This window comes from Drosophila navojoa, chromosome X (assembly GCF_054131105.1).
Source record: "Drosophila navojoa isolate 15081-1374.11 chromosome X, UAZ_NAV_1.0, whole genome shotgun sequence".
NCBI classification, from domain to species: Eukaryota; Metazoa; Arthropoda; class Insecta; order Diptera; family Drosophilidae; genus Drosophila; species Drosophila navojoa.
The window spans coordinates 10,112,121-10,128,135 of NC_142895.1; the positions used below are offsets into that span (position 1 = coordinate 10,112,121).

Below are 16,015 nucleotides of genomic sequence, written 5' to 3' on the forward strand. Positions count from 1 at the left end.
CCTTAAAAAAATCCATCTGAAAGCAGCTAGTGATTTTACTTTACTTTACTCTGCTTCAACTTGCCCAAAAAAAGGCTATAAAAAAGCTAAAAAATCGACCTGTAATAGCACTAAAGATATGAATATATTTGCAATTATTCTCTATATATAGTGTACTTGTGGCTATCAGTGATGCGCCAGCAGCAGACGGCCGGACGGTCATGGCAGACTAACGGATAATTGTAAACGAGGGGCAGAGCTAACGGTTTGTGCCAATTGAATGGCCGGAAAATGTAGCTGAAACCAGAACGAAGGCGATTTCTCGATTGATTTGCATTCATTCCCGCTAATTTCGGCCAAAAAAAAAAAACTACAAAACAAATAAAAAGGCCAGCTCACACACCCACTCTGTCTCCCTCTCTTCCTCGCTTGCTCTCTCACTCGAACGGAAATGCGCAACAGGCAAAAAAAAAAAAAAAGAAAAAAAAAGCCAGCCCACGAAGCTGTGAAGCGTAGCTGTATCTTATTTGCCTACGCTGCAGCCGAAATACAACAGCAACAACAACAAAAAAGTCAAATTAATTAACACACACACACACACACACACACACACACAGAGAGACATTCACACACTCACACACACCTTGTGCCTTGGCTCTTTTCTAGCTAGAGCTGGCTTCTCCTTGGGCTGGGTGGGCGAGCCGCACAGCCCCAGCGCGTTCGTAACCGAAATTCGACTTCGAATTCGAGCTCGAAAAACAGAAACAACAACAACAACAACAGCAAACACAGAAAACAAACTCTCTGCTGCAATTTGACACCTTGTGGGCATTAAGTGCTTCCTCTGCCCACACGCGACTTCAGCGAATTGCGACGCAGTCGCTGCCGCTGCTGCTGCTGCTGCCGCTGCTGGCGACTGACGGCGATTTGGCGATTGCGGCGAAACTGGCGACGCCTCGTCTCCAAGCCAAAAAAGGCTGCAATTGGTTGCTGTCGTTGTTGTTGTTGTTGCTGTTGTCGCTGCCGGCAACAAATTGGTTGCATTTCGTTTTCGACTGCCTGACATGCAACTGACAGTGACGTCGACGGCAACGCCGACGCCGACGCTGACGCCAGCTGTTGGCTCAGTCGTGTTGTATATTTTTTTTTTTGGGTCCCTGTCGCCCGACAGCCACAAATTTAGCCTGAAGAAAGCAACAAAAGCCGAAACTTAAACACTCTAAGCAGCTTAGCGAAAACTAGCTATTTTTTAGCCAGCTTTACGGCCAAGATATATAGCTCTAACTTTGTATAAATTACGGGCAAACTTTAAGCTAGTTTTTTCTTTTCTCGAGAAGGCATTGCAACTGAAGGGAAACTTTAGGCAGTTAGTTAAAACAAAATATTTATACGTTTTTGTTTAGTTTTTCTTTTTAGCTATATATAAATTCATGGAATGACAGCTTCAGAAGTTATGAACCCTTTTCTTTAGCTCTATAAGTTTTCCCAATTTTATTATATTTTTCTCAACTTTTTCTTGTCCTCTTTACGTATATTCAGCTTCAGATCTACCCTGACTATATAAGCTGCAGCTGTTTTTAGCTCTTTTCTTAGCTTTCTCTAAAGCTGTTTTTAGCAGTTCTTTCTTTCTCTGTCTTCAACTTCATATACCGCTATCTCTGTCTATCTCTGCCTCAACTCCCGCATAACTAAACTCTGTTCAATTTCGTTTAGCCTTTTTTCAGACCCTATATTATAAAAGCGCGAAAAAAAAAAAACTTTCAGCCTAAGCCAGTCACATATGTATGTATTTCCTCTGCAAATGCGGGTATCTTAAGTCTGCAAAAAAAGGCTAAAAAAAAGCAGATTTGGCGTCTGGCAGACGGCGCGTCGTGGCTGTTGGCTGTTGGGACTTAACGTGTTTCGTTTTTATTTTGTTTTTGGCTTTTTTTTTTCATGTGCTTCGCATTCGTATTCGTTTTTCGTTAAAGATCATGGATATGTTTGCCGAGATGCCAAACGGCATCGCGTTCGCCCGCCCTCTCCCTTGCTCGCGCTCCCTTCTCGGCGTCTTTGTCTGTCGTTGTCTCGTTTGCTGCTTTACGTAGGCACATCTTGATTTTCGTTGTTGTTGCTGTTGTTGTTGTTGTCTTTTACACGCATTCATTAAAAATAAGTTAACAACTTTTTAACACCTAACTGGGCGGCAGACAGTTGAATAAATGAATTATGCTGACGAATGGCGAATGCTGTGTGTGAAAGAGACAGAGAGACAGAGACAGACAAACAGACAGACAGACAGAGAGACAGACAGAGAGAGACTGAAGAGGTAGCTTAGCTGCTGTAGGCAACGTCGTAGGCAGCCCCACCGTCCGGTCTTTCAAAGGGGGCCAGCAGCCGCAGCAGCAGCGCTTGTTAATCAGCTAAATTAAATGCGAAATGAACAAAACGAATTGGTAGTTAGTAGTAGGCTCCCCCCTACCGCAGCAACCCCTTGCGGACCCACGAAGACGGAAAAAAAAAACGTGCGTGGTTTTTGATGTTTGATTAGCCCAATCTGTTGGCGGCGGCGCCGTCGCTTGCCGCACTTACCTCTAGCCAAAAAGAAGGCTAAAAGAGAACAGCTAAAATTTGGTGTGCGTGTTCGTGTGTGTGTGTGAGAGAGTGTGTGTATGCGTTTGATTTTCATTCATTAAAAAAAATCATGTTTAGTGTGTTGGTGGGATTTGCCGTTGAACGAATTTGTAGTCAATCGAAAGGTGGCTACAACTCCACTACTACGCTATAGTGTCCATATATACATATATATATACGTATGCATAACGACTAAATTATGCTGAGCTTTTAATTAGCACTCGGTAAACTCTATCTGGAGTGGGCGCTATGCTGGCCCATTGATAGATATTGTTGCTGTTGCTGTTGCCCAAGTTGATGTCTTATGTTGGCCCATTGCACTGTGCATAAACATTTAATGAGCTGAGCCAACACCAGACAAATTATTTGATTTGTACAACCTATTTTTCTATAATTAGCTTTACGTAAATGTCGTGGGATTTGGATAAAATTTTATGCACTCAAAGGCGGCGCTGCAATATGCAGCCTCGCATGGCATTTTCGAAAAGTGTTTCAAATATCACCGAGTAAACCTAATTTTAAATTTCTAGCATTATGTCCACGACATGCGATTTGATTTAGATTTTCTACACCTAACAGGGCCTACAATATATGCAGTTTTGTCAAATAAAATCTGGGCATATTAAACAAAATCAAGAGTTTACATTCATTTAAAGATTTGAGTTCAAGTTGAAATACGATCACACTTGATAACATTTTAGCTATAATTAAATAAGGTTTAAATCTAAATTTTAAGTTGAGCTAAGATGAATTAGTTTACTATAAATGAATGGACTTTGTTTCAATTGGGCGGATTTGACAATGGTCAAACGACAGCGGATTTTGATGAGGGCTGACCAAAATTAAAGAGTCCAATAAACTAGATACGATGCAAAAAGAATTTATAGAATTATAATGTTGGCTCACCGGCTTCTATCAAAATTGTATTGTAATGATTGCACGTGAGTTTTAACATGAAGAATAACATGAACATTGCCGACGGACGGCAATCGCTATGCATTTTTGCATTGTAAGACGATAAACGGCTCAAAGTCGTTGCAATAAAAAACCGCAAACTGTTTTTAATTGAAAAACAGAAGAAGCAAACAACATGGAGAGAGAGAGAGAGATTGATAGAGAGAGCGAGATGGGGAGCGTGGGCAAAACAAAAGGAAAATGAGAAAAACTTTATATAGAAACAGGAAATGCGGCTAATCAAGCGTAAGAATCGTAACAGCAGCCACGGCTAACAAAACTGCGTCTGATCCATAAAAATATACATAAATATATACAAATATATATAGAGAGACAGATCTATATATGTCTATCTATATATATTGTATATTGTATATTGTGTGTGAGCTGCTAAGCAGCTTAGCCCATGACAAAGGCCCAAACATTGAGGACGCCTCGGTGTCTGGGCCTAGCAGGCAGCGGGCAGGCAGCAAACAGTCGGAAGGGAATTCCCATTTTCCGGATTAACAGGCGGGCATAAAAAATCGTGAAAAACCCAAAGGAGCGAGCACGTTGCCGGCTTAAGGGTGCGAGCCGGCTAACTCTACCTGCTGTCCCAGCGGAAAACCCGAAAGCCGACCAAAAAAAAAAAAAACACATACAACATGTTTATGGCCAGCTGATGGACGGGGCGTATGCGCAATGTTAGATTGGCTACGAATTAACTTGACCATATACGATATGATGTGACATTATATATGATATGATGGCTGTACTTGAACTTGGATTGGATATGATCTAACTTCGATGTGAGGTAATGCGATACGATACGATACTATGTATGATGGTTATAGTTGGACTTACCTGCTGGTCTATTGGAGCGTCTGGCCGTATCGGCCTCCTCGAACATTAAGGGGGCGTGGCGTCGCGCCTGCACCGGCTGGAGCCAACAGCTGTTGAGGCTGGCAACGCAGACGAGCAAAGCGAGCAGCAGCAGGTGTTGCAATCTTCTCTGATAATAATATGTGGCGTTGTTTGTGTTGCTGCTGCTGCTGCTGTTGCTGCTGCTGTTGCAGTTGCTGCTGCTGCTGCTGCTGCTGATGTTGCAACAGTTGCTGCAACTATTGTTGGCATGCCTCTCCAGCGTTTGGACCGTGCCTGTGGCCGTGGCCAAGGCTGTCGCTATATTCGTTTGATTGTTGTTCATTTTCGTAGATTGTTTTATACTTTAGTTTCCTTCGCTTCTTCTTCTTCTTTTTCAATTCAAGTTAAAAAAAAAACTTTTTGTTCACACACACTTTTCTTACTTCAAGTTGGTTTTTTAAGGTTGTCAAATAAACGTAAACAGAAAAAAAAAACTTTTAATATATATAAAGACCGACCGTACCGATTTTTCTTTTACATATATATATATAGATATATATACTTTATTTGAATGCCGTTTTTTTCTCTTTTTTGTTTTATAGATTAGATAACACACGCGTTTTTCTTCTTGTTGTTGCAAATTTGTTGCAAACACCTAGTTTAGGTTAAGGTTTTAAGGTGTTTCGTTAGCTTCTTCTTTTGCTTTGATTTTAATTTTGATTTTGATTTTGATTCTACTGTAGTTTTAAGCAATTTGATTTTTGTTCGCACAGTTTTTGCAATGAAAATTCGGTGATTGCAATTGAAATTGACTCAAGCTCTGTTTTTGCACATTTTCGTTGCCCAAATACAAATACAGGCGTTGAACAACAAAAAGGAGAGAAAAGAGTTGTTGCTTCAATTTGTTGCTAGGTTGTGTTGTTAATGTGTTGCTGTTGTCGGCGAGTCGGCGAGTTTTTATCTACTAGATAGCTCACGGGGCGCACACGCCGTGTATATGGGCTCTGGCTGCTGCGCCGCTGCTGGCTCGCTGCGAGACTCTGTGTGTGTGTGTGTGTAAGTGTGCGATGACGACGACGTACGTGCGTGTGTGTGTGTGTCTCGGTGAGTGTTTGTGTATGTTGTGCGGTTACGATCGTTTCAGAAAATAATGTCCACACGGTATCGGTCGGTGGAATAAATAAACTAAAACCCAACAAGCGAAAACGATGACAGCAGCGACTGCGACAGCGACAGCGACGCTGGCAGCGGCAGAGCGCAGAGCGCCGAGAGTGCACGATCTGAGAACGAGCGCAGGCGAGAGCGAGAGAGAGAGAACGAGAGCGACGTGCGCATAAGCAGCGCAGACAGCCAGGCAGGCACGCAGCCAAAGAGTTGAGTGCAAAGAACGAGAGCGCGCCTGAGAGAGAGTTGCGCACCGTGAGAGAGAGCAACAAAGTTGCTGCTGCTGCTGCTGTCGTCGTCGTCGTCGTATTTGGAGGTTGTTGTTGCTGTCGTGATTCGTATTTGCGCATTCGTGCGGCGCTCGGCTGTTGTCGTCGTCGTCGTCTTTTGGCAGCAGCAGCAGCAGCAGCGCAATTTTCTTTTGCTGCTATTCTTGTTGTTGTTGTTGCTGTTGCTATTGTTTGCAAAGCCTGCGCCTGCTGCTGCTGTTGCTGCCGAGTCGCGTGTCGCCGAGATGTTTGCCCGATGACGAACGATGCAAAGTTGAATGAGCGCCGCAGCGCTGCCAGCCCAGCAACAGCAGCGCATGCGTGCGTGCGTGCTAGCTGGCTGGCTGGCATATCCCACTCCATCCCCCTGCTAAGCAACATGTAGCCGATACATTGAGCTGCTGCAACATGCTGCCAGCCGCTCGCCCCGCGCTTGAGCAATCAACCACCTGACCGACCGACTGCCTACCTACCTACCTAGCCGCTGCTTGTGCAAATTGCGTTGACTGCGCGTGGGCGTGAGCGAGGGAAGGTGAACATAATGTGGGCTGCGGCCATGCCCATGCATTGCGCATCCTTTTTGAGCCAATCGCAGGCTAGCAACATTTGCCGAACTGCAGCAACAACAAAACGAATAAACGAATAAAGGGATGTGGGAGAGGGAGAATTGCGCACCTACGCCTTCCCATCAACATTACTCTCCCTACGTGCATGAGTGTGAGTGAGAGCGTCTATGCTTAGTTATTATGATAAGATTAGTTAGTATAATACAGCGCAATAGAGAGAAATAGAGAGAGAGAGAGAGAGCGGGGGAATAATTTCTCTTGCTGTATTGTTTAGTTTTTAGTCTAAGATCTAGGCTCGATAGACCGATCACCCGCTTACCCGTTTACCCGATTACCCAGTTAGCATTTTAGTTTGTTTACCTTTTTGCTGCTATCATATTACGAGGGTCGGGGCTTCGTATCATATCTATGACATTATATATGTATGTACTATATATGGAGCATTCAGCAGTTGATATAGTTGCTGCTAACAGTATTATACCGTTACAGTGAACATTCTGCGCAGTTTATTTTTGCTTAAATACAAATAAATATGAATAATCCAAAATTAATTGGTTTGTATTTATAAAATTTCTCAAATATTTCATTTTCAAGTGCTTCGCAAATGAAAAACAATTTCGAAAATGGCAAAAATACTTGAAAATATAAATCCTTAGCAAGAACTTTTGGAATGTAAAAAAAAAAAATTTTTATTTCTTGAACTTTCTTATATATGTAAATTATGAGCTCGGCTGGAATATTGAAGAAGAAAATTAAAATATATAAATTTCTTAATTATAGTAATTTATGGTAAATATATTTTAATCACTTTTATTTCAGAATCTAGAATCTCCTCAAGTCTATGACAAAACTAAAACTTAGAGCGATTCCAATTCGCTATGAGTAATATTTGCTCTATTTGAATTTAAAAATATTTATGTATATATCTCGTATCATTATTCATTTCTTCAAATTGCTATTTGCTTCAAAATGTTCAATAAAATATTTGTACATTTGATTTCGAATTTGGAATTGCATTTGGTTTTGCTCTAGAGGAAGGAGCTCTGCTTCACTGGCTCTGCTACTGACTGCGACGCTGGCTGCGACGTCAGCGTTGACGTCGCTAGCTAAAACTACATAAATCAAAGGAAAAGCATTTTTCTTTGCCATTTGGCGGGCGTCTAGAAAGCTTTTCCCACTTTTGTTGTTGTTCTTGTTGATTGTTGATTGCTGTTTGTTCTTGTTGTTGTCGTTGTTGTTGTTGTTGTTGTTGTTGTTGTTGCTTTTGTATTAGCATTTTGTACGCATGTTTCAGACATTTTAACATTTCTTTTCATATAGACAAGAGACAGATATCGCACTTATACAAACATGTGAATATATATATGTACATATGTGAATATATATAACTACGCCGATTTATATTGTTGTTTTTTATTTATTTTGTTCTTTTTGCGGCGGGCCGTGAGGCCAAAACATTTATAGGAATATTTCAAATCGCAGACACAACGCTGACGCCGACGTCGCTGCTGCTGCGAGCAGCGCATTAAATGAGGCTGACAACAAAAACAAGAACAAACAATAGCTGAAAATTTCTCACATTGGAAAACAACGAAAAAACGTTCACCAAAAATTTTATGAAATGGAAATGCCGCATACAAACAGAAAAATACTACGAAAAATTGCGTGAATATGTTTGATCGACACTGAAATACCCTATCTATACTATAGTCGATCAAAAATATTCCAATTTACTTGTAACTTGAGCAGTTTTTGTGAGCACTTGAGTTTCCTCTTTATAACACTCAATCAATTGCTGTCTATGATTATTTTCATTATATATGTATGTCATATGTAAGAAATAGAGCAAGAGTTGTGTAGTTCTACCAGATATCAGTTCCTTAGCTTCAAACAGACTTGACTTTCGAGCGAACTTAGCAAAGAATATCATGATGTAGCATGCCGATTATTCTGATTTTATAATATATTACAGCTACAGCATAAATAAATAGCTCTACCACATTTCAGCGCTGTAAATTCACTAAGTTTCGAGTTCCTTGAGGACAATTTCTTTATTTGCTGTTTTATGAACTGTATGGCTAAACGTATGGGAACAGCAAATGTTAGGGTATCTGTGGATTATGTCTGGCTGTTGCCATCTGCCTATTTTCGTGCATATTATTTCATAATTTTACTCTGCATTCCGTTCGAGTTTTTTTCTGTTTTTTATTTCTGTTTATTTATTTATTTAGTTGTCAACTTTTTGTGGGTTTATTTTGTATTTTTATTAGTGCTTCAACTATTTTAATTTGTTTTATTTTTGCTTTAAGAGTGACAGAAATGATTGTTAACGATATCGCGAGATTTTATGACCCAACGCCTGGCGCTACGGGCGGGAATAAATTTGTTGTTGTTGATAATGAAATTGACATGGGAATTGAAGAATCAAAAGCAAAGTAAATGCCACCACCACAAAGAGCCACTCTTTCTCTCTTTCTCTCTCTCTCTCTCTCTCTGCCTATGTATGTGTCTCTGTCTTTGTCTCTTTCATCCTCTGTGCCTGCTCGTCACTCGTCAGCTTTAGCATATTTTTCCTTCGAAATACGCGCACAAATATTTTCCATTATTTATTACTAATACTTAATATATTTGCGAACATTTTGTTTTAATTGCGCTCACACGTGCCCCATACCCACGGCAACCGCCCCCTCGTCCACCAGCTCGGACATTCAAATATCCAACAGTTAAATAAACTACAAGACACAACAAAAAATCAGCTTTAAAATGATATATCGACGGCCATAAAGGGATTTGTCGCCAGCCCCCGAGACAAACATCGAAATGACAACAACAACAAGACAAGACAAGACAAGTAACATCATTGCAGCAGGGCACAGCCGACTGAATAATACCCGCTCAAGGTTCCAGCATATAGTTGCATCTCGCTCTCTCTACAGTAGCACTTTTATTTCCTAATTCCATGTCTGTAGAGCCTAGTTCGGACAACTGGACACTGACAAAATTAATGTATTCACGTTTCCTATGCCAATTATTTGCACTACCTTTGCAGTAAACAAATATACCCGTTTCGTTTCACCTCATGAACGAGCAACCCACAAAAATATAAAGAAGAAAATCTAAGGAAAAGTCACACAAGAATTTTTGTTTAATATTTCTTTCAAGAGCGAAAGCGTTTCGTGTGCTTAGAACTGGTTGAATGATTAATCTTGTGTTTTAGTCATTGCTTGAATACATTTTTTATCTAGCACTATCCCCATCTCAGACCCAGTAGCTCGCTCTCTCTCTCTTCCTCTCTCAACGTCTCTTTCACATTTCTAGCTAAGAGTTAATTAATCGCATCATCAATATCAATTGGCAGCTTTTCCAGACATGACTTGCATGAAAAACAAGCTCAACTCTCTCCCTCTCTCTCTCTCTCTCTCTCTTTCTTTCATCTTGTCTCTTTCGTATTACCTGTTGTTAAGTTCATGAAATTGAATGTCGTTGTGCTCTAAGAGAAATTTTCCTTCATATTATATTCTGCAATCTCTAAAAGATGCCAATGTAAGCCGATAGTTATCGACTCATAAGCACAAGATCTATGTACGTCGATTCAACTTGAAGAACTGTTAAGCAATCAATCAACTTGAGGATACCCATTCGATTCGTTTCCGCTAATAAATGTCAACAATTGCCCAACAGAGTTCTGCGAGCACTCATGAATTTCGCTATAAACATTCTCATTTGCTGATTATTATGCAGTTATATGGCTATACAATAAATATATATATCGTATGTTTATATATACTTATACATAGATGAATGCATTGCTTATCGGGCAATTGTTTGAGGCGACGGTTTCGATTGTTTATGGCTTTGCGACAAGTCCACGTTAAGACTTTAATGGGTTTACACCGAATTCGCAACGGTAGCGCGCAGTGCGATCAATCGTATCGTATCGTTGCGATCGTACGATCGGCTATTATATCATCGCTATATAGGGGGTTGATGGGCTCATGTAATGCGGCCCCAACTGATAAGCGACTAGAGCGACGGATCGCTCGCCCAACACCGAAGAGCTGCACTGAAACGTTCTGCTGTTGCGCATACGACGCGTAATCCGAGAAATCAATTTAATAATCGAACTGGGGGGCTTGGGGCTTGGGGTGGGGCTGCAGCCCGGCTCTGGGGTTGGGTTTGAGGTTGAGGCAGCGGTTACAGCTAACCATTCGGAACGGTAGCTGCCAGCTATTGTATCTTTTTTTTTGACAATGCTGTCAGATGAGGGCGACCGCAGCTAACCAAATGGAGAAGCAAACTACGTAAATCAAGTTGAGGTTCTCTCTTTCTCTCTCCTTCTTTCTCCTTCTCTCTCTTTCTCTTTCTGAGTCGATGTATCTAGGTATCTATGTATCCATGTATCTATATATCTATGTATCTATGTATCTATGTATCTATGTATCTATGTATCTATGTATCCTATGTACTATGTAGCTATGTATCTATGTATCTTGATCTATGTTATATATGTATCTATGTACTAGTAATCTATGTATCTATGTATCTATGTATCTATGTATCTGTATCTATGTATCTATGTATCTATGTATCCTATGTATCTATGTATCTATGTATCTATGTATCTATGTATCTATGTATCTATGTATCTATGTATCTATGTATCTATGTATCTATGTATCTATGTATCTATGTATCTATGTATCTATGTATCTATGTATCTATGTATCTATGTATCTATGTATCTATGTATCTATGTATCTATGATCTATCCTATGTATCTATGTATCTATGTATCTTATGTATCTATGTATCTATGTATCTATGTATCTATGTATCTATGTATCTATGTATCTATGTATCTATGTATCTATGTATCTATGTATCTATGTATCCTATGTATCTATGTATCTATGTATCTATGTATCTATGTATCTATGTATCTATGTATCTATGTATCTATGTATCTATGTATCTATGTATCTATGTATCTATGTAACTATGTATCTATGTAATCTATGTATCTATGTATCTATGTATCTATGTATCTATGTATCTATGTATCTATGTATCTATGTATCTATGTATCTATGTATCTATGTATCTATGTATCTATGTATCTATGTATCTATGTATCTATGTAACTGTATCTATGTATCTATGTATCTATGTATCTATGTATCTATGTATCTATGTATCTATGTATCTATGTATCTATGTATCTATGTATCTATGTATCTACGTATCTATGTATCTATGTATCTACTTATGTATTTATACATATGTCATATCTATATTCCTTACTGTATCTACATACATGTATCTGTATCCTCATATATGTATCTGTATCTAAAGCTGTATCCGTATAGTTATTCTCCTCTATCTACCATATGTATTTCTCAATTTGTATCTATATCTATCTTTCTATGTATCCGTATCTGTCACTCTTTGTGTATCTGTATCCGCGTTTGCGGTAGGCTGACGGAGCGCTTGGTTGTCGTTTGGTCGGCCGGTCGGTCTATCGGCTGGTCGCAACGTTTGTAACTGTCAATCATAAATTAGATGCCAATCAAAGTAAATCACAAAAAAATTGTGCCTGATTTAAATGGCAAATGGCAAAAGCCACTGCACTGCACAAACATCTGTTAGTTTCGTTGTTTCATATTGAAAGCATATGAAGTCGCTCATCGTTTATCGTATTTTGTTTATTGTTTATTGTGCATTGTGTTTTGTTTTATTAACAAGCTGAAGGCAATATCCATCAAGGGAATAATCGACTAGCGAAAGTTGCTAATGGATATGGGCAATGTGTTTGCTATGGTTGTTGTCTTTTTTTCTAGTCTATGGGGAGCTGTGCACGCACATTGAAGTGTGTATGAGATTAAAACAAGTTAAACTTTCTAAACTTGGCATAAAGTCCTTCGAGATCAATTAAGGGTGATCTGAGAATAAAATGAGTTCTGCTCTGTGACTCTTCCTCTGCTCTATTTCTCTCCCTCAGATTATCTATTCTCTCTGCTGCCTGATCTGCTTATCTAGCCTCTACTCATTAGATCATCCATCACAGATTTAGCATTTCAGCAATTAAAAAGTTGGGAGAGTTTAATTCTGATTCGCATCAAAGTACGAATATTTATACAGCTCGCCGAGCATATGGCAACTGGCAACTGGCAATTGGCAATTGACAACTGGCTGACAAGAGTTGGAAAAGCAACGGAGACCTGTTAACCTGTTGAGTGATTCGCATTGCAATAGATCGATCAATTGATCGATCACTCGCATGATCGATCGCCTGCGTGCTCATATATCGATTGGTGTCGAGTGCAAAGCGAACAATTCGTGCAGCTGTTATTTGTAATATCCATTGATATAGTAACCTCTCTGGCTCCTCCTTCCCTCACTGTCTGTCACAATCGTTTTTGCTTTGGCTTTTCGTTTCAGTTTCTTCTTTTATGCTTGGATATAAGAGACCCAATTCCTTTGATACTTGATAAGCAAGTATATAATTCTGTCTTCAACTAAACAGAGTAAGCTTTAGTTTTTTGACCTACAAAGAACTAAGCAGTTACATATTCATCCGTTGGCAAATAACTTGTGAGGGTTTTATGTGCTCGAAGGGTCAACTTCTAGCTGATATATCAAACTTGATCAATTTATCTAGAACAACCCAGATCAAGAAATTACAGAGCAGGTAAATATAACTATAACTATAATATAATATAACTACTTAACATCTATTTCAATCAAAACCTATTTCTCTATCTTTCTCTGTTATATAACTCTATCTTTCATATTCTCTAGCTATCTATCAATATTTTTATACATGCCTACGCCAAGTTATCTCTATCTTTCAATCCATCTATCTATCTATTTATTTATCTATCACTATCTATCACTTTCACTATCTCTCTATCTCCCCTTACTCGTCCATCTCTCCTTTGCTCACCCACCTTTTTCTCCATCTCTGTCTCTCCATAGCTCTTACTCTCATTTTCCCTATCTCTCTGGCTTCCGTTCACTCTATCTTCCCTTTTCTCCTTTCCTTTCACTCTTCTTTTAGTTACTTGATGTACACGTTCTCTGTCTCCACTGTTATTCCCTTATATAGCACTCACTCTCCATCTCTTTTTTTCCTTCAAATTCTCTGCATCCTTGAACAGTGTCAAAGACTTCATAATAATTCAAATGCTAATTACATCAATAGCAACAGCCACAACAGCGAAATGCCCAAAGAATGTGTATGATTCGAAAAAAGAAAAAAATACCGCTCGGTGCGTCATCAGTGCCCGCAATTTATGTGCTTATTTAATGGCAGCTTCCAGCACCCAGAGCAGCCAGCATCTAGTAAGATCTCTCCCCCTATCGGCCCCTCCGCCCACTGCCACGCCTTGCTGTTGCACTGCAATCGCCAATGCTGTAAGCCACACCAATTGCTGAAGCGATGCGATGCGATGCGATACGATCCGATTCCCGACCGATCGAGCAGCCATTGAATTGTAAATTGTAAAATTGTTTCTTTATTTTTTTTTTTTAGTATTTTTTTTAGCATGGCATTTACTGAGTGCCCCAACCCGAACGCTCGATCGATTGATTTCTGATTTGTTTTCGCTTTTTTTCAAAGTATTTTATTTTCATTATTTGTTTTTGGTTTTTGGGTCGCCCTTCACACAGCCTCAAAATGATAGTAATAAAAGCCAACTTCATTGCCAGGTAATTGCCTGTTTTATGTGGGTGTGTGTCTTGGCTAAAGGTGTCTAGGGCGGGGCGGTGCGAGCTTGCGCCGTGTATTCTGCATTCCTCAAGTTAATGACTTGATCAGTCGATCACTCGATCACTCGGAAATTAGCCGAGAATGTCACTGAGTAATATTGCACTTCATATTTTGCTCATTTTGCTAACAAATCCAACTCTGGATTTATGTGAATTTTGAATAGCTCTCCAACTCATGCCACATGCTATTCATTGCGACTATGAAAATACCCTAGCTCGATGAAGTGTATAGAGCGGTAAGTGCTCGGAATCCAAGCCAGTTATGTGACAAGCAGAAGAGTGGAAGAACTGTAAGATCATATTCGACTTGGCAATCAGAGGATATCTCTGAATTGAGAGAGATTGATTGAGCTTACACACTTACAGGGTATTTGCGAGTCGACTCTGTCAGTTGCACGCCAGTTTCTTGTGTTAAAGTGCACTTTGTTTAGTTTCTTATGAGGCATTTATATACATCTAAATTGATTGGCCCAGCCATCAATCAGACGTCATATATCACATAAATATCTCATAGATCATATACATACACATGTATGTGATATATCGTGTCGCGTATATCGTATATGAATATGCTATATTTGATATCGTTTAACATTTATCAATGTCCAATTTCATTTAGGCTCGATTGTCTCTTGAATTGCATTCAATGGCAAGTGCGAGCAGTGCAGCTATATACATGTGCACATGTGTGTGACTGTTCACTCACATACACACACACACAACCACAGGCGCACGCATGCTTCAACACTTTTTTTGTTGTTTTTGTCACCTACAAGAATTGAAAAATGCGCGTTTGTGTTTTCGCAAAAGCCGCTGCTTTGTTGTTGGTGTTGCTGCTGCTGCTGCTGGTGCAGGACGACGTTCGCGTTTAACCGTTAACTTTTAACAGCTCGCGTTTATTTCTCAATTTCGGCTGCACTCGGACTCGGCTGTCTTCGGCTTTCGTATGGTTTTTGCTTTTGTTATGCTTTTTTTCTATCATTCGAATTCGCTGCGTTTTTTTTTCTTTCGTCGTGGTCGTCGTTGTTTTTGTTGTTGTCGCGCGCGTCTTTTCTAGCGTCGTTCGTTCGGTCGACGCGATCTTGGACAAACTGAAGTTCGATTGACGCTGACGCGCGCCGGCAGCAGCAGCAGCAGCAGTAGCAGCAGCATAGAATAGATGCCGCGCTGCCTCGCGCCTCTCTTTGCGTTGACGGCTCTCTCGCATGTGACAAACGCTCGCGTACACACACATGCACACACACACAGAGGCATACATACAAGCACATAACTGTATGGCAAATAGGCAAATAGACAACGGCCGACAGCTGCGCTCTGCTTGACACTGACGCTGACGTCGCTGTCGACGTTGACGGTCTTTTGTTGTTGAGCTTTTTTGTTGTTGTTCAATTTTTTTTCCTTTTTTTAGCTTTAGTAGCTTTTGTTCTTTTTTTTGTGTTTTGTCAACATGCACGACGACGCGCGCGCTTCGCTGCTTTGCTGGATTAGTTGTTGTTGTTTTTTGGCTTATTGTGGATTTTAATTTCATTTCTCTTGCTGCTGCTGCTGTCGTTGTTGTTGCTGTTGTTGTTGTTCTTGTTGTTGTTCTTGTTGCTGCTGCTGCTGCTGTTGCTGCTTTAACGTGTATTTTATATTGTTTGTTTTGTCTTTTGCCAGTCACTATCTATTAACCTAATGCGCGCCTGCCCCGCCCAGCAATCAGCATTCACACACCCACCCACCCAGCCAGTTCCCCTCGTCTTCTTTTTTCTTGTCTTTGTGCTGTTTTGTTTTTCTTCTGTTTGCTGGGGCCTGTTGAAGCGTACGCCACAATCCAGCATACGCACATGTGTGCATGTGTATGTATGTATCGATGTATGT

The 16,015-nt window shown here is 40.1% G+C and overlaps 1 protein-coding gene across 3 annotated transcripts in view; it reads right to left on the reverse strand.

Annotated features, from left to right (window-relative positions):
* The window catches only part of sog (chordin short gastrulation), a 37,742-nt gene extending 22,484 nt beyond the window's left edge, over positions 1-15,258 (reverse strand). The window contains exons 1-2 of one of the 3 annotated variants that reach the window (XM_089263042.1): positions 14,929-15,258; positions 4,390-4,778 (exon numbers count right to left, since the gene is read on the reverse strand). In XM_089263042.1, coding sequence (XP_089119168.1) covers positions 4,390-4,732 — 343 coding nt within the window. In that variant the 5' untranslated portion in view covers positions 4,733-4,778; positions 14,929-15,258. Of the gene's footprint in view, positions 1-4,389; positions 4,832-4,912; positions 5,627-14,928 lie in introns of those variants that run through there. The other 2 variants (XM_089263041.1, XM_089263043.1) reach the window with 2 other exon arrangements.
* Between the last annotated feature and the right edge of the window lie 757 nt (positions 15,259-16,015).